The sequence below is a fragment of the Narcine bancroftii genome, chromosome 13, assembly GCF_036971445.1.
Source record: "Narcine bancroftii isolate sNarBan1 chromosome 13, sNarBan1.hap1, whole genome shotgun sequence".
Classification (NCBI taxonomy): domain Eukaryota; kingdom Metazoa; phylum Chordata; class Chondrichthyes; order Torpediniformes; family Narcinidae; genus Narcine; species Narcine bancroftii.
This window is the reverse complement of record NC_091481.1, coordinates 69844553-69865705: the sequence shown is the minus strand read 5'-3', so window position 1 is coordinate 69865705 and position 21153 is coordinate 69844553. Positions and strand designations below refer to the sequence as shown.

Below are 21153 nucleotides of genomic sequence, written 5' to 3'. Positions count from 1 at the left end.
AATGATCGTCATGGCTCCAGTCTGGGTATCCCGTGGGGAGAAGGCTTAACACACTGCTCTGGTCCATTAGCAGCCCTTGCAGAGTGAAGCTGGCCATTTTCCAGCAGTTCCCACCATTGCTGACGACGTTCAGGCCGGTGCCTCCAACCGCATCATGGATGATCTGGCAGTGCAGACCAGGCAGCTCCTCCAGACTCCTGATGGAGATGGTAAAGGACGTACAGCTGTTTGACACCTTCAGCCACCCTGTAGGTGGAGCACAGCCAGAGCCCACCTGGTCGAGATCGGACAGCTCAGCCTGGACCCAGATAGACCTCATCTGTGTACTGAAGGAGGTCATGGAGGTCACGCCAGTGTTCTAGAAGCACCGCCTCCTGGAGGACCAGAAGGCCGGCAAGGGAATGTGGAAGCTGAACTGGAGATTTTAAATTCAGGAAAATAAAAGCTTCAATGACTGTCACCAAAAAGCAACTGGATTGTTAACCCCCCCCTCCCGCACTCACTCCTGACTGTGTGTCAGATTCAAACCCCAGCCCGATTCCTGGCATTGACTGCTACACCAAACATGTCAAAATTAAGCCCACCCTCACCAATTCAGCTGGCAACTTTTGTCTAATTTCCCCTCCCGCCCCCCAACTCATGGTTTTAATCTCACCTACTACCCTCAGTGGGATTGGCAAGCCTCTTCTACAAAATTCTCTTGAGGCTGCAGGTGTTTTAACCCCTGGAATCTAGGGGTTAAAACACAGGGAATAAAGTTTAACCCTTCCCTTTGAGGCAGTGCAGAAATTCTTGCTTTGAAGCGCGCATTAATAAAGAAAAACACTTCCCTCTGACGGGCAGCAGTTTAATGGGTTCACTCCGCATGCGTTGGAAACGCCCAGGGCAAGTCGACCTGCTGAAACGACCTTCAGTCGGGCCCCCGCTCCCCCGGCGGCTCTTCCTCGGCGAGGACGGGAACGAGCTCCTCTCCTCGTGCCGGGGACCCCCTCCCCCCTCTTCAGTGCGCTCCCTTCTGCACCATGTGGGCGAAGCGAGCGGACACCGCCAGCGTGATGTCGACGAAGCGCTCCACGCAGCTGACCAGGCAGCCCTCGGTCCGCGAGTCGAGCCGCGACGCGGGCTTGTCCACGCACTTATCCCAGCACACGTCCGTGAAGCTGTGCACCTTGAGCTGGAACTGCGCCTTCTGCTGCTCCAGCGCGATCATCCGCGACAGCTCGTTCCGCTCCGACCGGCCGTCCGCCGCCGAACCGAACCCTTCCATCGCCTGCAGCGACCTGCCCAGCAAGGCGGCGCCTCCGTCACGGGGACAGGGAGCCGACAGCTGCTCATTGCATTTTAAATAATACCTCGCCTGCATTTCACACCAACCAGTCATGCAAATTTCTCATGTTTTAAGCCCTAAAAGTGTTCTGGCGGATTTTGCACAGGTTTTGTCATTCGCCAATCTGTCCGTCGAAGTTTAAACTGAGGCTGTTGATTGGCCAACGAAGTCAGATCACCGATCCGCTCCCGTGGTCAAGTGACCATGTACAGGCCCTTCGGCCCACAATGTTGTGGATTCCTTCAATCCGAAAGCCTCCTTACCCCGTAACCCTCTATTTTTCTTTCATCCGTGTGTCTGAGTCTCTTAAATGCCCCCAATGCTCCAGCCTCCACCCGACGAGGACATTTCAGGCTCCCACAACTCTGCGTAAAAAAAAAACCCTCTACCCCTGATGTCTCCCCTAAACTTCCCTCCCTTCATTTTGTACACGTCCCTTGGCGTTTGCTACTCCTGCCCTGGGAAACAGACACTGGCCGTCCACCCATTCTATGCCTCTCATAATCTTGTAGACCTCTATTAGGTCTCCTCTCATCCTTCTTTGCTCCAAAGAGAAAAGTCCCAGCTCTGTTAACCTTGCCTCATATAGACTTATTTTCCAATTCCAGCCACATCCTGGTAAACCTCCTCTGCACCCTCTCCAAAGCTTCCACATCCTTCCTATAATGAGGTGCCCAGAAATGAACACAATACTCACCATAGCACCAAGGACCACAGAACTCTGTTTCTTCAGGTTGCACTTGTACAATCGGATGACAATGAACTTGAACTCTTTGATCTCATCCCTTCCACCTCCACTAACAGTGATCCCAATCCCAAACCATGTTTCCATGTAATCTATTATCTCCATCTATTTATCAACCCCCCCCCCCCCCAAGACTCTGCCACCCACAAGGAGCCAATTTATCCACCATCTTTGGGATGTGGGGAGTTTGGGGTAAACCCACATGGACATGGTGAGGACATGCAAACTCCACACAAGGCAGCCCTGGAGGTCAGGACCGGAACTTGGGTCGCTGGAGCTGAGACACCTCCTGATCACAATGCTATTATCAAAAGAAGATTCGCCGACCTGAGTATTTCTAAATTTAAAAAAACCATTGAGACATACAGCACAGTAACAGGCCCTTTCAACCCACAAGCTTGTGCTGCCCAATTACACCCAAGTGACCTAGAACCCCCAGCACATTTTGAAGGGTGGGAGGGAACCAGAGCACCTGGAGGAAACCCATGCAGACACGGGGAGAACGTACAAACTCCTTACAGACAGCATGGGATTCGAACCCTTGACCTAATCGCTGGCGCTGTAATAGAATTGTGCTAACGCTACGCCAACAGTGCTTGTTAACGCAACGCTATTATAGTGTGGTAACGTCTTTACAGCATCTAAAACAAAAACTTTGTTACTACAAACCGGACCGGACTTACTCAGATCAGGCAGCCTCTATGGAGAGAGAAAATAAGTCAATGCTTCAGATCAATAATGTGGATACTTTAGAATACAGGTGTATTGCAGAGAAGGGGGTAGTGGGAGAATGAATATGAATAGGATTGGAACAAAGAAAAAATGGGTGACACAGGTTGGTTTAGACCATGCCATGGCATGGGTGCTCCGTGGTTAGTAAGGGATTACTTTAGATACGCAAGTTGAAAGAAAAAGGATGAGAACCACTTGTTTCGACTGAAAGAGGATGAAGGATCAACAGTCTGCATGGAGGTGTAACGACTCATTTCCCAAACAAAGATACTGCATGCTCAAGCACAAGTGTGTTTATCTGCCGGGAAAGCATTTATTAACAAGTTGTAAAGCTTTATTGAAGCGTACATTCAGAATTATACAGCGTGAACATTCATTTTTATAAATCTAGCAGGTCATTCAATTCAGCAATGAATACAAAAGTACAAATTAAATATTGTTATTCTCCTTGAATTGTATTACATTGGTCTCCTTCCCCAGTTTGAGGAGATAGCTTTAATGCTGAAACACTTCATCAGCTGCATCTCAACATGCACTTGGTATACACTCTACAGCCTTCCCAGCCTATTCTGATTGTTTCATTTTACTGCATTGTCAAAAACATGAACTCAACTCAAATAACTAGCCAGCTTAGATAAAAAAAACCCATCATTGAAAAAAAATAATCAAAGCTTCCTAAAATCAACAGTTCCCAGAAACGCAGTTTAAGAACATAATAGGAGCAGGAGTCGGCCATCCGGCCCGTCAAGCCTGTTCCGCCATTCAATGAGATCACAGCTGATCTGATGATTGGCTCATCTCCACCGACCTGCCTTTTCCCCACATCCCTTAATTCCCTGACTCTATCCAACCTTGACATAAGTACATTTACTGAGGTCACCTCCACTGCTTCAATGGGCAGTGAATTCCAGATTCTCCACCCTCTGGGAAAAGCAAGTCCTCCTTATCTCCGTCCTAAATCTACTGCCCTGGATCCTGAGGCTATGTCCCCCTAGTTCTGGTCTCCCCCACCAATGGGAACAACTTACCTCCCTCTAACTTATCTATGCCTCTCATTTTTGTATTTTTTTGAGTTATTCAATCAAGTTGGAGAACACCCAAATATTCCAGAAAGTTTTTTCGCTCTATTAACTAGAAAAAAAAGTTTTTTATACTATAATCATTAACAATTTTACGTTATATTTTACACACTGTTTTAACATTTCTAAACAATTGCTTTAATTGGAGGGGGCATGCTTAACATTGCACATTGGTTTTCCACAACCTTATCTGTGCACCTGCACTCAAAAAAAATTTGGATGGAACCGTAATTTGGAAGCAAACAACTTGTAAAGCTGGAACTCCCCTCTTCAAGGCAAGTAATTTTATCTAAACACATTACGATTGCTGATCATTTTTAAACTATCCCCCAGAAAGTCCCAAGAACACAGCTACGGATCTGAGAGCTTTCCTGGCAGCAGTAATACTCGCTGGCCAGCAGAGGGCCTTGCGCTCTGCGGCTGTTTTAAATAATACAATCTCAATACTTGCACTTCCAACCAGACTAGCTCTGGGACCAGTGTAACCAGGACACAAGGTGCAGTAGCTTCAACATGCATTCATGCACAGTTCCTGTCACATTGTTACCGACATCACATGCACAAGGAAGTCAGTGAATGCTTCCTTTTCATAAACTATATATAAAGACAGATCCTTTTAAATTAAAAACACTCTGAATGCTCTTGAGGATTCTGCAAAGATCTACAAATCTATGAATTCATTGAGCCATGTTAAATGTACCTGCTTTATCTAGTCATCCTACTGGAATAGTTAAAAACCTCCAGCACAAGGAAGAACCCTTTCCCAAGTTGTTGTGAAAATGTGTGCATCTTAATTCATTGGCTTGTTCAACTGTTTGGACATGTTGTCAAAGAGAATTTACAAAAGGTCTCCTTCCATCCACGGAGATGCTTTAAAGAGCAGTGCCTAAATTAGTGCTGTGGTCTGTAGTACCGTACAATTTTTAAATTTAGGCATATATGCCTGTAACTGGACCTTCTGCCCCTCGAGTCCATGCTGCTTAATTAACCGATAACCCCCGTACGTTTTGAACAGTGGGAGGAAACCGGAGAACCTGGACGAAACTCGCACAGACACGGGGAGAAGGTACAAAACTCCTTACAGACAGCACCGGATTTGAACCCAAGTTGTTGGCGCTGTAACGGTGTTGCGCTAACCGCTGGACTAACTATACAGCCCCCTGAAAGAAGCGACCAAATTGACTTTAAGGTTAATAATGATTTAAATTAAGAACTTGGACCAGGATATCACATCACTACTGAAAGAAGGGAACATGTTGTTTAAAAAAAGTTAATTGTTTCTACAACACATTATGTGAAACACAAAAGTCTGCACACGCTATGACTGTAATAAAAACAGAAATGCTGGAGGACCTCGGCCGGTCTTGCAGTGTCCACAGGAAGTGAAGATAGCTGTCCTGAACCCGAAACGTCATTAATATATCTTTACCTCCTATGAACGTTGCGAGACCTGCAGAATTCTTCCAGCATTTCCATGTTTTTACTACAGCACACTATAATTTAGCTGCATTTCCAAAACCTCGCAAGAATGGTTTCATAAGAATCAAACAACGTTCTCAAACAACTCCATTTGGTTATTGGTTTAGTCACACTTTCTTTATTCACAGATTGACAACATTAGATTGCACACAATGGCCCAGAAACAATGTTGCCCGCGCCCCCCTCCCCCCACACCTATACATTCACACTTTGCTCAATCACTTCTGTAGTTTTATCTCCCATCAGTAGAAAGTACAAAATTTCTTTTTTTAAGAAAAAAAAGTCAGGATGTTAAGGGTCTTTATTTTTAAATCAGGTTTCACCACATGCCGCAATGAAAGGACTCTGCTTCTAACTCAGTTACCACGTGCAGCTCAGCAGAAGAAAGGAAAAGGGCAGACAATTTATGCTCAGCTACCACATGCCTGGTTAATAGTAAAGCTTTACAAAAGTGAAGAATCAATAGTTAAAATGAATTTTCCCTCACCATTTGGCTCTGGAAAAATAGTGCTGTGAATTAGCTGAGCTCAGTTCTTAAGCTCCCTGGGTTCCACTACCTCTCCTTGTGTTCCTTCACTTTGACACCATCACCGTGCTGGTGTATTTGAACCGTTGACAGGGAAATGAGGAAGAAGTCCAAACTGGTTAAACATCTGATTTGCTGCCGATTCCAATCAACCATTCCCAGGATTTACCAGCAGTTGGGCCAACGTTACAAGAAAGGTTTGGGCAGGAGGCCTTAACATCATACAGAGTACTACCAGGCGAGCACTGAAATCCTCAGAAGCAAAGGGAACGAGTTAAGCCACCGCGAGACCCGAGTTCATGTGAAGTGCCTCACTGGGGTTATATCGTTCACAGGAAGAGACAAGTTACTAAAATTCACCAAAGTTGACAAATTACACTCCACCTTACCTACTCTGGTCTGTCAAGAAATACAAGGGAGGCAGCTCCAGTCGTCCCAGACCAGAATCGGCTGGCAAGCTTTCAATGTATTCAAAGCAGTTTTCTACAATGCTTCACATTATGCCTGTGCCCTGGTTGTCTTGGTCTGTATTTGTAAAATTCCAGTCATCTGACCACAAGGACAAAGTTATTAATTAGTTCAGTTATTCTCCTTCCTAACACACAATCTGGTAAAAGTCTCCTCCAAAAAAGTTGAGGCTGGTTCACTCTCAAAATAGCCAAATACTATTTCTACCAACCCAAACACTTGAAAAGTGATCTAAAAAAAAACAATTAAACAAGCAGCATTATTGAAGGGCAGAAGCTTTTATAAATAAATTCAAGGCCCAGCTGAGCAGTAATGGGGCTTGTGCACCACGTTGCCAGCAAGGAAGGAAACTGAACCTCGGCAGTGAAATTATGAACAATGCTTTTCCAATTTCCTGTGTTTAATCGCTCCTTTTACAGATGGTAAAATGTGGATTGGTCATTTGTCAGTTACAGTGGGGACAATACAAGCCAATGAACTTGAAAAGACATTGGACTAAAAGCACAGCTACATACATAACTCTATCACACCGGTTTCAGATTCCAGTTTCATATTCTTTATCAGTAGAATTTTAAATTGTCAGGAGGGCATTAAAATGCCAAGTTTACTGGTGAGTTGAGAGACAAATTATTGTAAAACTCATAGCCAAGTAGCTTTGACAAATATTACTGAAGTAACTTCTCCGATCCCATCTACCGAGATTTCTTGTTAAAAAAGAACTTTAATGAAAGAATTTTGAAACTTCAAACTTTCTATATCCCAAAACTTAGTTATAAAACTTAGTGATTATTGGCCAATGAATAATGATTGGGATCCATCTCTATCTTCAAAGGCATTAAGATAGTATTGTGATTTTGTATGAATGTATTGCACTATACAAAATACAGTAACTTCATCAAGTCTATACTTTACCAGTAGATTATGGATACTGTTATATTTACAAGTAGCATTTCTGCTTCAAAGGATGTTATTCATCAACATTTCCTGCCTTCAGGATTTAAACAGCTGCGGCACTAGGACAACATCTCAAAATTGGTGATTGCCGCTATTAGGCTAATACTTTTCCCCTCCAAGCTGGTCTGGAATTCCTGATGGAATAAATCCTGTGGGGTTTAGGCAGGCACTGCTCCAGTGGAAACTCGTTTGGTCAACTTTGCCAATGCTCGGCTTGCTATGGTGACAACACATGGTCGGCGAGGTTTGGAGACATTGTTTTTTGTGTGAAAAAGGGAAAGTAGAAAAGAGGTAACAAGGAGCAGGGAAGAGATGGTGTATAGTGGCAATGTAATGGCCACCCCACCTACTTCAATCCACAGGCTGCCTGTGGAAGGACGCCATCAGGAGAAGCCTGCAGTCCAAAACGCCTTTCCTTTAACGAGAGGACACAAGGTGGAGAAAGATTATGGACTAGCTCAAGTCTAATAAAGATGCAGCTTCTAATGACACAATTTTGTAGAAAGTAAACAATTCACAAACAATTGGAAGAGTCAGAACTTCAAATGGATTCAGTTGTTCTTCTTTGCTTCTGCTGGAGAATAAGGTGGGGGCTGATCCTGTAAGAGAATACACCTTACTGCTGGATTTGAACATTAAAACATGGCTGACATATACAATTTAAATTTAGATATACAGCACGGAAACAGGTCCTTCTGGTCCACTGGCCCGTGCCGCCCAATTACACTCAATTAACCTACAACCCTGGTACATTTCGAACGGTGGGAGGAAACTGAAGCACCCATAGGAAACCCACAAAAAGACAGGGAGAAGGTACAAACCCCTTACAGACAATGCGGGTCGCTGGCGCTGTAAAAACGTTGCGCTAACTGGGCTGCCCAAATTGTGAAATAACTATCAAGAATTTGCACGAATACTCCAATGCTTAAAATGTTGATGATGGAAACAGGGTGAGGGCTTCAGTTAAAAGACATATCCTTGCACAAACATTCTGGGATAAGATGGTACGAACTTGAATCAGTAAGATCTGTTCAGTGAACTCCAGAGAAAGTTTGGTGCAAGAGGTCCCTATACGGATAAGTAACGTGGACATTACTTCTCTGCAGGGTACAAATGGCAGTAGCAGGGTTTGGGGAAATCAATATTGCAGAGTCTTATTTGTCCCACCTAACAGGCAGGATAAATAATGGCAGTGAATCTCTTGGCCAGCCATTCTCAACGGGGGCTATACGGCTCCCTCCCCGGGGGGACAGCACATTTAAGGGGAGGTCCAGGGATTGAAATCATAAAATGTTTTAAGTAGTTGGTAGGAGAGAACTGCAGAGGAAACCAACTAAACTTTACTGCCTCGAGGAGAAGGGGATCCAAAAAACTTGGAGCAAAGTTCTAAGGGGGCCTTGGCTAAAAAAAAGATTGAGAGTGGATCATCTAACACAATGGTTTTCCACCTTTCTTCCCCACTCACATACCACCTTAAGTAATCCCTTACTAACCAAAGCACCTACAGCATAGGGACTCTGTGGTTAACAAGAAATTGCTTCAGAAATAGAAAAAAAGGTTGAAAACAACTGATCTAGATCATCAATGTGTATTGCAAATAGTTAGGGGTCCCAGCACTTGCACTTTCAGTACCCTACCAGTATATTGCCTGCCCAATCCGACAAGGAGCTATGATGGATTACCACTCTCTGCTTCCTGCCTGCCAACCAATTCTCCCAAACAGAATGGCTGCTCGAGACTATACCCTTTATTCTAGATCTGTCACCTACAAGCACTTGGAAGATATTGCAGAATATGGACAAATTTTTACATGCTCCACTGTAAGAGCGATAAATTAATTTAAATAGAAACAACTATTTTATTTGGGTGTAACTGGTTATCTGCAGGTAAAGATTCTTCTGCAGTTCGCATTGGTGATGAACAGAAGTTGTATTGAATGTTTCACGAAGGTGACAAACAGTACTTACCATTGGCATGTAGACACTGTGAGGATTGCACGGGTTGTAGTAAGCACTAGAAGCTGCTTCTGCTGCTTTAGTTCCACCTGGAAGATGAGAAGTTTCAACACATTTCAAACCAGCATGTTTCTTCAAATTTGGCACCTACCCCTGTGACTGCAGGAGATGATCCACACCTCTTCCCTCAACACCATTCTGGGCCCCAAACAGTCCTTCAGAGTGAAGCAATATTTCACTTGTGGATCTGGAGGGGTCGTCGACTGCATCCGGTGCTCTCGTTGTGGTCTCCTCTACATCGGAGAGATGGGGCACAGACTGGGAGATCACTTTGTTGAGCACCTCAGCACTGTCCGCCGCAAAAGCGAGGATCTCCTAGTGGCCACCCGTTTCAATTCCCCGTCCTAATACGTCTATCCATGGTCTCCTACACTGCCAGACTGAGACAACTCGCAAATTGAAGGAGCAGCACCTCTTCTTTCGTCTGGACATCATCGACTTCTACAGTTTCCAATAAACCCCACCCCCTCTCTTCTTCCTCCTGTTTCCTTTCCTCTCTCTCACGCTCTCTCTTCCTTTTTCCCTGTCTCCTTTCACAGAGCCAAAATCAACTCTCATCTTTCCGCTTCTATCCAATTAATACCTTTTGTCTGTTGGTCTGGACTCTTCCCCCTCCCATTCTTCCCCCAGCCTTTAATTCAGACGCTAATACCTTGAAGAAGGGCTCAGGCCCGAAACGTCTATAATACAACTTTACCTCCAATGGACAGTGCGAGACCAGCTGAGTTCCTTCGGTATCTCTCTCTTTTTTTTTAAATTTTTTATTTTTCACACCATAAACCTCATTGACCATGATTTCCTTCGGTATCTCTTGTGTTTTGACTAAAAACTGCTAACAGCCTCCACGTTAATAGTAGATGCAAAACCCTTTCAAGCTGGTTTGTATTATTTGTTCCCTTTCTCTTGTGCATTTCAGCCACGAGCTCAAACAATATTTTTGACTACTTTGAAATAATAGCATATGGTTTTCCACGTCCCCAGAGGCTTCTCAAAACGTTTAGGCTCTCTTCGCAAAGGTGATCGTCATTATCCAAGCCAATTAATCATTTTTTAAAGTACACATACCAGGCAATCCATGCTCAACGACATTGGCTGGTGGAGGGCCAGGATAAGGTGGCGGGGGAGGCATGTACATGTCCATAGCTGGAGCAGATGGATGGGCACCTGAAATTACACGGAACATACGTGAACTCCTTCCTAGGGTGGTTTAGTGACAGTTCTGATGCAAAATTAGATCAGCAAAAAAGTTGCCTTATTGATAACGATCCTCGGAATCATGGAAATTTACAGTGCCCAAAGTATCCATAAACCCACCTCACTCATGCAGACTGTGAAGCCCATCTACACTGGTCCAATTCACCCACAGTGGGCCCATATCCATGACGCCTTTCTTATCCCTACCTGCCCAAATGCTTTTTAAACAGTGTAATTCTCCCTGCATCCACCACCCCATTGGCAGCTCGTTGCAGACATTCACCGTATGTGGAATCAAGATTTACCCCTCAGATCCCCTTTCAATCTCACCTGACCTCTAGTTCCAGACACTCCTGCCTGAGTTACAGATTCTGACCATCTACCCAGCCATTCTCAACTTTTGTTTTTGGCTATGGCCCCTCTTGGGGCTCTACTGAAAGTTTATGGACCCCTACAGAATTTGGTTGGTTTCTTCTGTACTGACGACGTGAAAAATATTTAGGATTTCAGTCCATAATGCCCCCCCACCCCACTCCACTTTAATGAATTTGATAAATGAGCTATGGCCCCTGTTGAGAATGGCTAATCTACCCTATCGATGCCCCTTATAATGTTATGAACTCCTATAAACACAAACTTGTCAAGAGTCGCACAGAGGAGCCACACACGACTGATACATGCAATAATTTTCCTCAGCAGGAATTTCAGCACCGTGATATAATGCATGAATGTGGCTAGTTTCAGTTCTCTGAAGCCCACACTCATTTTTGGATCCCATCATGCTATGAAGTAGCATTTTTGTGTACTGCAGTAAACCCCAGCATCTGCAGGTTGCTTGAAACACGAAAGTCTACAGACACTGTGTGGCACTTTGAGGGTAGTAAAAACAAATTGAAATGCTGGAGGAGTTCAGCATCCATAAAAAGCAAAGATCTGTCGCCAATGTTTCGGGCCTGAGCCTTTCTTCAAGGAATAAGCAGAATGAGCCAGAAGCAGGAGGTGGCTTTGTTCAACTAGAAGAGCAACTTGTTCTCACAGCTTTTTACAACAGGAATGAGTTGGAAAATATGTTTGGCTAAGGGCGGTCAGCTCAGCGCTACTACTGCGTCAGTGACCCTGGATCAAATCTGGCCTGCCTGTAAAGAGTTATTCTCCCTGGGTCTTGTGGATTTCCTCCAGGAGCTCCCACCCTTCAAAAATCATATGTGGGTTATAGGTTCATTGGTGTTGTGACAGATTACGTTATGTTTATATTGCTGATAGATATGTTTTTGGGAGATAAATTGTGGCAGGTTTTTTTTTAAGTGTAAGTCGCATAGAAACACTTCAAAACAGATCTTATTTAAAATACTGGAGCTCTGCTCAAGCCAGACAGGCCGGCTCCTGCGGGCCTTTGCAAAAACTTTGGGGAGTCCCCAAGAGACTTCACTAATGGATTGTTGTTTTGAAAAGCAACAGATGAAAGAGATCAGAGGAGTCCAGCTTGCTGTTCTAAAAGGGTCATGTGGTTTTTGCAAGCAGAGAGAGTTTTGCACTGCTACATTCAGCAGCAGCTGGGACTGGAACAGGATAAGCTGACTAGCTTGTGGAAAAATGCCATTTGGAAGATGGGTTGTGCCTGGTCAAAGCCCTTGTGGTCCATACAAAAGGAGAGGACTGGCTGCCTAATGTTTCACTTGAAATAAGGGAAACAAAAAGGAACTCTGTGGTGGCCTGAAAGAAAGTGGTTATCATCTAGAAAACCCTGATGGGGCAAGTTTCTTTGGCAGGACACTGACGTGGCTGATTAGAAGGAATCAGTTTGTGTCCAGGAAAAATAAATCTCTCTCTGAAAACCAACAAGACCCTTCCTGAGCGGTAACCATTTACCTTTCAAGCACCAAAGCCTGGTGAACTTCATAAATGTTAAATTCTGTGCACAGTTTAAGAATTGCCTGCAATCAATGAACTTGGTAGAATGAGAAGTGAGATTGGACTCTGAATCAAAGAACTTTTCTGAACTTACACACACATTCCATACACGTGCGCTTAGAATTAGAAGGGGGTTATTAGGTTAAGTTAATAGTAATAAGTTAAGTAACCATTTGTCTTGGTGGATTTCTGTTACTGCTGGGTTTTGGGGTCCTCTGGGCTCGTAACACTACACTAAAACTCTTTGAAAACAGAACACTAGCCTAAACTATACTGAAACACTGACGTTCCCCCTCCAAACAACCTGGCCACTGTTTCCTGCCAGGATGATGCAACACATGCAGACAATGCTACCCTTTGAACCTGAAGTCCTCTTGTCCTAGACTCACCCACCATAGGAAACAACTTATGCCTTTCAATATTTGAAATGTTTCAATGAGATTCCCCCCCACCACCCCCCCCCCCCGACCCATTCTCCTAAATTCCAACGAGTACAGGACAAGAGAAAAGGGCAGCACTAGGGGGCGAAATGATCAAAACAGAGCAGTAGACACGAACATGTAGGATGCAAGTCTTGGAGGGTTGTGGGGAGGGAGGGGAGTACAGAAATAGTCTGGCACTGACAGCTGGTGGGGTGATTTTAAAGGATGATCATTTAAAATTCCTCTGTGTCCACTTACATAGCTGCCTTGTTGGATGTTAAAAGGAGCAGTTGTCCAGCTAGTTATTTCAGCTGCAAAAGAACACCTACTAAAAGACTCTTCCAACAAGGATTAAAAAAAATGAAACATTTCAGTGTTTCAAAGCCACAAATTTGCAGAAATTCTATTCACTGGGGAAAAACATGGTCTTGGAGGATTAAATACAAAATTAAAGAGTAGGCCAGCGAGGATCATGGAATTTAGGAGAATGAAAGTGAATGTCATTGAAACATTTCAAATGCCGTATATGCCATATTATGGCATGACATGTGCATGGAACGACCTCAGAATTTCCAGCTAAAATGTTGGTTTTGAGTGATACATTTTATATAAGATGACCCCCCAAATCTGGCACTTACCGCTGACCAGTGGATGTTGTTAAAAGCCAAACCACAATATTTTAAGAACAAATGACCATTTAAAGGTTTCAATTTTATTTGGATATTTTAAAATAAACCACTGTCAGCTCCTGTAACAGGCCGTTTAAAGCCTGTACAGAGCCGACATCAGTCGGATCGGGCGGATGGACCCTGCAGAGACTTACAAATAACTAACAGGGCGTGCGCGAGATTGGGTGAGAGCTGGTGGGAAGATGGCAGCGGTATTGCGACTGTCGTCAAGGAAGAATTTTGGGGTGAAATGTTTAAGTTTCGGATCGTTCTACATATCAGCATATGCGGTATTGAAAGGCATGGACAGAGTAGATGTAGAAAGGTTGTTTCCTACAGTGGGAGAGTCTAGGACAAGAGGACACAACCTCAGTATTGAGGGGTGTCTGCTTAGAACAGATAGGCAGAGGAATTTCTTTAACTGGAGGGTAGTGAATCTGTGGAATTTGTTACCACAGATGGTCCTTGGGTGCATTTAAGACAGATATTGATAGGCTCTTGATTAGCCAGGGCATCACAGGTTATGGGGAGAAGGTTGGGCAGTGGGGCTGAGTGGGGAAATGGATCAGCTCATGGTTAAATGTGAGGCATTCTCTTTTTTTTTTTTTTTTTTTTAATTTTTTTTTTTCACACCATAAATCACAATAGCCATGATATACACTTTTTCTTTTCCACACATTTACAGTGACTTTTTCTCCCTCCCCCCTCCCTCCTCCCAAGCCACCCCCCCATCCCTCCCCCCTCTCATCCATTTTAGTTATACAATCTAGGTTGCATTAATTCAGTTAGACAATGTTGTCATTCAACAAAAATACACCAGAAATTCTACTGAGTCCATTTTTTTCTTCTCTTCTCCTTCCATCAACTTAGGTAATGTTTGTTCCCGGTAGGTTTTCGCTATTGTATTTAATGTAAGGCTCCCATACTTGTTCGAATATTTCAATATTATTTCTTAAACTATATGTTATTTTTTCTAATGGAATACATTTATTCATTTCTATATACCATTGTTGTATTTTCAAATTATCTTCCAATTTCCAGGTTGACATAATACATTTTTTTGCTACAGCTAGGGCTATCTTAACAAATCTTTTTTGTGCATCCTCCAAGTCAATTCCAAATTCTTTATTTTTTATGTTACTTAGGAGAAAGATCTCTGGATTCTTTGGTATATTGTTTTCTGTTATTTTATTTAATATCTGATTGAGATCATCCCAAAATTTTTCTACTCTCTCACATGTCCAGATTGCATGAATTGTTGTTCCCCTTTCTTTTTTACATCGAAAACATCTATCAGATACTGTTGGGTCCCATTTATTTAACTTTTGCGGTGTAATGTATAGTCTGTGTAACCAATTATATTGTATCATACGCAGCCTCGTATTTATTGTATTTCTCATCGTTCCAGAGCATAACTTCTCCCATGTTTCCTTTTTTATCTTTATATTTAAATCTTGTTCCCATTTTTGTTTAGTTTTACCATTTGTTTCCTCATTTTCCTTTTCTTGCAGTTTAATATACATATTTTTTATAAATCTTTTGATTAACATTGTATCTGTAATCACATATTCAAGGTTACTTCCCTCTGGTAAACTCAAGTTGCTTCCTAATTTATCTTTCAAGTAGGATCTCAGTTGGTAATATGCCAGCGCTGTATCTCCCGTTATATTGTACTTATCTCTCATTTGTTCAAAGGATAAGAATCTACTTCCTGAAAAACAATTTTCTATTCTTTTAATCCCTTTTTTTTCCCATTTTCTAAAGGCAAGGTTGTCTATTGTAAAAGGGAGTAGCTTATTTTGCGTCAATATTAGTTTTGGTATTTGGTAATTTATTTTATTTCTTTCTACATGTATCTTCTTCCATATATTGAGGAGATGGTGTAATACTGGAGAAGTTCTATGTTGTACCAATTTTTCGTCCCATTTATATAATATGTGTTCAGGTATCTTTTCCCCTATTTTATCTAATTCTAGTCTCGTCCAGTCTGGTTTTTCCCTTGTTTGATAAAAATCTGATAGGTACCTTAATTGTGCGGCTCTATAATAATTTTTGAAGTTTGGCAATTGTAAGCCTCCTTGTTTATACCATTCTGTTAATTTGTCTAGTGCTATCCTCGGTTTCCCCCCTCTCCATAAAAATCTCCTTATTATTTTCTTTAACTCTTTGAAGAATTTTTCTGTCAGTTGTATTGGCAATGCCTGAAATAAGTATAGTATCCTTGGAAAAATGTTCATTTTAATACAGTTTATCCTTCCTATCAGTGTTAGTGGTAGCTCTTTCCAATGCTCTAAATCGTCCTGTAGTTTTTTCATTAGTGGATTGTAATTGAGTTTATATAATTGGCCTAGATTTTTGTTTATTTGCACACCTAGGTATCTTATTGCCTGCGTTTGCCATCTGAATGGGGATTCCTCCTTAAATTTTGAGAAATCCGCGTTATTCATAGGCATTGCTTCACTTTTATTTACGTTTATCTTGTATCCCGACACTTCTCCATATTCCTTCAATTTCTTATATAGTTCTTTTATTGATAGTTCTGGTTCTGTTAAGTACACTATCACATCATCCGCAAACAGACTGATTTTATATTCCCTGTCTTTTATTTTTATTCCTTTTATATTATTATCTCTTCTTATCGATTCTGCTAGTGGTTCTATAGCTAGCGCAAACAATAATGGTGATAGTGGGCATCCCTGCCGCGTTGACCTGCTTAAGTTAAATTGCTTTGATACATGTCCATTTACTGTCACTTTCGCTAACGGTCCCTTATATAATGCTTTAATCCAATTAATATACTTCTCCGGTAAACTGAATTTTTGCAATACTTTGAACAAGTAATTCCATTCTACTCTGTCGAAGGCCTTCTCTGCGTCTAAAGCAACTGCTACTGCCGGTGCTTTATTTCCTTCTACTGCATGAATTAAGTTAATAAATTTACAAATATTGTCTGTTGTGCGTCTTTTTTTGATAAATCCAGTTTGGTCTAAATTTACCATTTTCGGTACCTGTTCTGCTAATCTGTTCGCTAATAGTTTAGCTATTATCTTATAATCTGTGTTTAGCAAAGATATTGGTCTATATGACGCTGGTGAGAGTGGATCTTTCCCTTGTTTTAGTATCACTGTAATTATTGCTGTTTTACATGAATCTGGTAAGTTTTGTGTCTCATCAATCTGGTTGATTACATCCAGGAGGGGCGGTATTATTAGGTCTTTAAATGTTTTGTAGAATTCTATTGGGAGTCCATCCTCTCCTGGTGTCTTATTATTTGGTAAATTTTTTATTATCTCTTGTATTTCTACTGTTCCAAATGGTTCTGTTAATTTATTTTGTTCCTCTATTTGTAGTTTTGGTAGTTCAATTTTAGTCAAAAATTCATCTATTTTCCCTTCTTTCCCTTCGTTTTCGGTTCGGTATAATTGTTCATAGAATTCTCTGAAGTTTTCCTTAATTTCTTTTGGATTATATGTAATTTGTTTGTCTTTTTTCCTTGTTGCCAATACCGTTTTCTTAGTTTGCTCTGTCTTAAGCTGCCATGCTAGGATTTTGTGTGTTTTTTCCCCTAGTTCATAATATTTCTGTTTTGTCTTCATTATATTCTTCTCCACCTTATATGTTTGTAATGTTTCATATTTTATTTTTTTTATCCGCCAATTCTCTTCTTTTGGTTGTATCTTCCTTTATTGCTAATTTTTTTTCTATGTTTATTATTTCCCTTTCCAACTGCTCTGTTTCCTGATTATAGTCCTTCTTCATCTTGGTTGCATAACTTATTATTTGCCCTCTAATGAATGCTTTCATTGCGTCCCATAGTATAAACTTATCTTCCACTGATTCCGTATTTACTTCAAAGTACATTTTTAATTGTTTTTCAATAAATTCTCTAAAATCCTGTCTTTTAAGTAGCATGGGGTTTAATCTCCATCTATACATTCTTGGAGGGATGTCTTCTAGCTCTATTGCCAATAACAGGGGTGAGTGGACCGATAATAGTCTAGCTTTATATTCCATTTTCCTAACTCTCCCTTGTATGTGGGCTGATAACAGGAATAGGTCTATCCTTGAGTATGTTTTATGTCTAGTCGAGTAGTATGAGTATTCCTTTTCTTTTGGGTTTTGTTTCCTCCATATGTCCACAAGTTTCATTTCTTGCATTGATTTAATTATAAATTTGGTTACTTTGTTCTTCCTGTTAATTTTTTTCCCCGTTTTATCCATATTTGGATCCAAATTCAGATTGAAATCCCCTCCTATTAGTATGTTCCCTTGCGTATTAGCTACCTTCAAAAAGATATCTTGCATAAACTTTTGATCTTCTTCGTTAGGTGAATATATATTAAGTAGATTCCAAAGCTCTGAATATATCTGACATTTTATCATAACATATCTCCCTGCTGGATCTATTATTTCCTCTTCTATTTTAAATGGCACATTTTTGCTAATTAATATAGCCACTCCTCTTGCTTTTGAATTATACGATGCTGCTGTTACATGTCCTACCCAATCTCTCTTTAATTTCTTGTGCTCCAATTCAGTTAAATGTGTTTCTTGGACAAATGCTATATCTATTTTTTCCTTTTTCAGTAAATTTAGTAGTTTCTTCCTTTTAATTTGGTTATGTATTCCATTAATATTTAGAGTCATATAGTTCAGCGTAGCCATTTTATATTTTGTTTATCTTCTCTTTCCGTTTTTCCATCATTACCTTTCCTCCTTTTCCATTTCTGTTTTCTTATTTTCAACTCTTTACCAGACAACATTCCTACAACATCCAACATTTTCCTTATTCTCCTATTTCTATCTTCTTTATCCCCAATCTCCCCTTCCCCTCCTGAGTTGCCCTTTATCCCTTGTCGGACAACCACATCTCCCCTCTCCATTTGGATTTGCGAATCCACTCGCAAGCGTCAACTGATTTTGCAGTGACCGCTCTTTTCCCCCCACCCAGCCCCCCCCAGAAAAGATTTCGTTTTTTATATGTCACAAAGGTCACTCTTTTAGTTCCCTCCTTATTCTCTCTATTCCATTACCTTCCCTTATTAATTCTTGTCTATACTTTCTATGTTTTCCTCTAATTACAGATACTTTCACATATGCCCGTTGTCTCTATTCACTCTTATACCTCTTTACCCGCATACATATCAATCGTGGTCATTTTTACCCTCCTTACCCGTCTTCATCCCTCAGTCTATTTTTGTCTTTACCCACATACATATCAATCGTGATAATTTTTGCTCTCATTACCCGTCTTCATCCCTCAGTCTATTTTTGTAATTGTTCTGCAAATTTTCGTGCTTCTTCTGGATCCGAGAATAGTCTGTTTTGTTGTCCTGGAATAAATATTTTCAATACCGCAGGATGCTTCAGTGTAAATTTATATCCTTTCTTCCATAAAATCGCTTTTGCTGCATTGAACTCTTTTCTCTTCTTTAGGAGTTCAAAGCTTATATCTGGATAAATGAAGATTTTTTGCCCTTTATACTCCAGTGGTTTGTTGCCCTCTCTTACTTTTTCCATTGTCTTCTCCAGCACCTTTTCTCTTGTAGTATATCTTAGGAATTTTACTACAATAGATCTTGGTTTTTGTTGTGGTTGTGGTTTAGGGGCCAATGCTCTATGTGCCCTTTCTATTTCCATTTCTTGCTGTAGTTCTGGACATCCTAGGGCCTTAGGGATCCATTCTTTTATAAACTCCCTCATATTCTTGCCTTCTACATCTTCCTTAAGGCCCACTATCTTTATGTTATTTCTTCTGTTATAATTTTCCATTATATCTATTTTTTGGGCTAGTAATTCTTGTGTCTCTTTAGTTTTTTTATTAGATTCCTCCAATTTCTTTTTTAAGTCTTCTACCTCCATTTCTGCTGCTATTGCCCGTTCTTCCATCTTGTCCATTTTTTTCCCCATTTCTGTTAAGGTCATATCCATTTTATTTATTTTCTTTTCTGTGTTGTTTATTCTTCTTCTTAAATCATTGAATTCCTGTGTTTGCCATTCTTTAAATGACTCCATGTATCCTCTAACAAGAGCAAGTACCTCCTTTACCTTGCCTATCTTTTCTTCTTCTATTTCCCTGTACTCTTCCTCTTCCTCTTCTTCTTCCTCTAGGTTGACCATCTGTTGTTTCTTTGCTGCCCTTTCCTCCTCTTCTTTCTTGTTTCCATTGTCTTCTGTGGTGTCTTCTTGCTGCAGGTGTTCTGCAGCTGTCGTTGCCGGCTGTGGAGATCGACTCCCCAGCTGGTCCCCCCTCCCGTCGGTGTGTTTTTTTGTATGCGCATCGCGCATGCGCGAGGAGTCGCGCATGCGCGGTTGCGCACTTTTACTCGGCTCTGTGAGCCATTGTTGTAGTTCTCTTTCTACCGACCTGAGGTAGTGGGGTCTTCTCTCCGCAGCGGGCCTCTTCGGACAGGTAAGGCCTTCACCTTTTTCCTCCGTTGTCTTCTCTTCCTCTCTTCTTTCCGTTGATTTTGATTTTTCTCCTTTTGTCTCCATCTTCTTTCCACCTTTATATTCACTTTTCTTTAACTTGTATTTCTGTGCCTTTGTATTTTCTCTCGTTTTTCCCGACTTTTCTGGAGAGGGCTGGAGTTCACCGTCCGGCCACTACTCCATCACGTGACTCCCCCAAATGTGAGGCATTCTCGATGGGCTAAATAGCCTACTTCTGCTATGTCTTATGGTCTTATCAATTGGCAAATATACCTGACTCCAAACACCATGAACAGACCAATATCCTGATTTAATTGCAGCAGATCTGCAGGCATTCAAGTAATCTCCAGACTCTGTTGGTGAGGACCCTTGGCTCAGATTGTGGTTCTTCAATTAAATTAACCCTGAGCTCAGGAAACTAGGCAACTAAGGCAACACAGCTTTTGAGCCGAGTTTCTGATAATATTTTGGAACGCGTGTGAGTAACCTGACATGTGTAGAGAGTGGAGCATTCTTCAGATGGACAGGTGACTTTGGATCTACAGCTGCTCAGTTTCTGAAGCTCCTCTCACTTCAATTCTGGCCTGTTCATATTCAAAAGAGATTTACGTTTAGCCAATAGCACCATTACTGTTGCACTGCTTAACTACCAGATTTGTTGATGACAAATCAAATGGACATTGATCTTTTATCATCCAGCAATTCCTAGGTTTCTTTAGCTTTTATTAAAAGGAAACAAAAAGAGCCCATTAATACTACAGGTATCTCGGGGTCTCCAAGTCAATGCAATCACAAAGAAGGCTATACTTCATGAGGAGTTTGAGGAGATTTGGTATGTCACCACTCTTGCACATTTCTATAGGTGGACCGTGGAGAGCATTTTAACCAGTTGCATCACTGTCTGGTATGGAGGTGCTAATGCACAGACAGGTAAAGACTATAGAGGGTTGTGAACTTGACAGTCTTTACTCCTTCGAGGACATCTACAAGAGGTGGTGTCTGAAGAAAGCAGACTCTGTCATCAAGTACCCCCCCCCCCCTCAAACCACACAGGCCATCCCTCTTTATACCGCTCCCATCAGGAAGGAGGTGCAGGAGTCTGAAGACGAACACCCTGCGACACAAAAACAGCTTCTTCCCCTCCACTGTCAAATTTTGGAATGAATGATGACCCAGATACTTCCTAACTTCCTCTGCACTA

The 21153-nt window shown here is 41.7% G+C and overlaps 2 protein-coding genes across 2 annotated transcripts in view; both read right to left on the bottom strand.

Annotated features, from left to right (window-relative positions):
* Window positions 1–833: 833 nt before the first annotated feature.
* timm8b (translocase of inner mitochondrial membrane 8 homolog B (yeast)) lies at window positions 834–1459 on the bottom strand. Its single transcript, XM_069908237.1, has one exon. The coding sequence runs from the start codon at window positions 1379–1381 to the stop codon at window positions 1001–1003; it is 381 nt and encodes a 126-aa protein (XP_069764338.1). The 5' UTR covers window positions 1382–1459; the 3' UTR covers window positions 834–1000.
* A 1634-nt stretch (window positions 1460–3093) lies between these two features.
* wbp2nl (WBP2 N-terminal like) overlaps window positions 3094–21153 on the bottom strand; it is a 39616-nt gene continuing 21556 nt past the window's right edge. Inside the window, exons 6-8 of the mRNA XM_069908483.1 lie at window positions 10391–10489; window positions 9278–9354; window positions 3094–7909 (exon numbers count right to left, since the gene is read on the bottom strand). Coding sequence (XP_069764584.1) covers window positions 7862–7909; window positions 9278–9354; window positions 10391–10489 — 224 coding nt within the window. The 3' untranslated portion in view covers window positions 3094–7861. The remainder of the gene's footprint in view (window positions 7910–9277; window positions 9355–10390; window positions 10490–21153) is intronic.

Bases quoted from the DNA above. Each gene is read 5' to 3' on its own strand.
- timm8b (XM_069908237.1), bottom strand. From the start codon at position 1,381: ATGACTGGTTGGTGTGAAATGCAGGCGAGGTATTATTTAAAATGCAAT.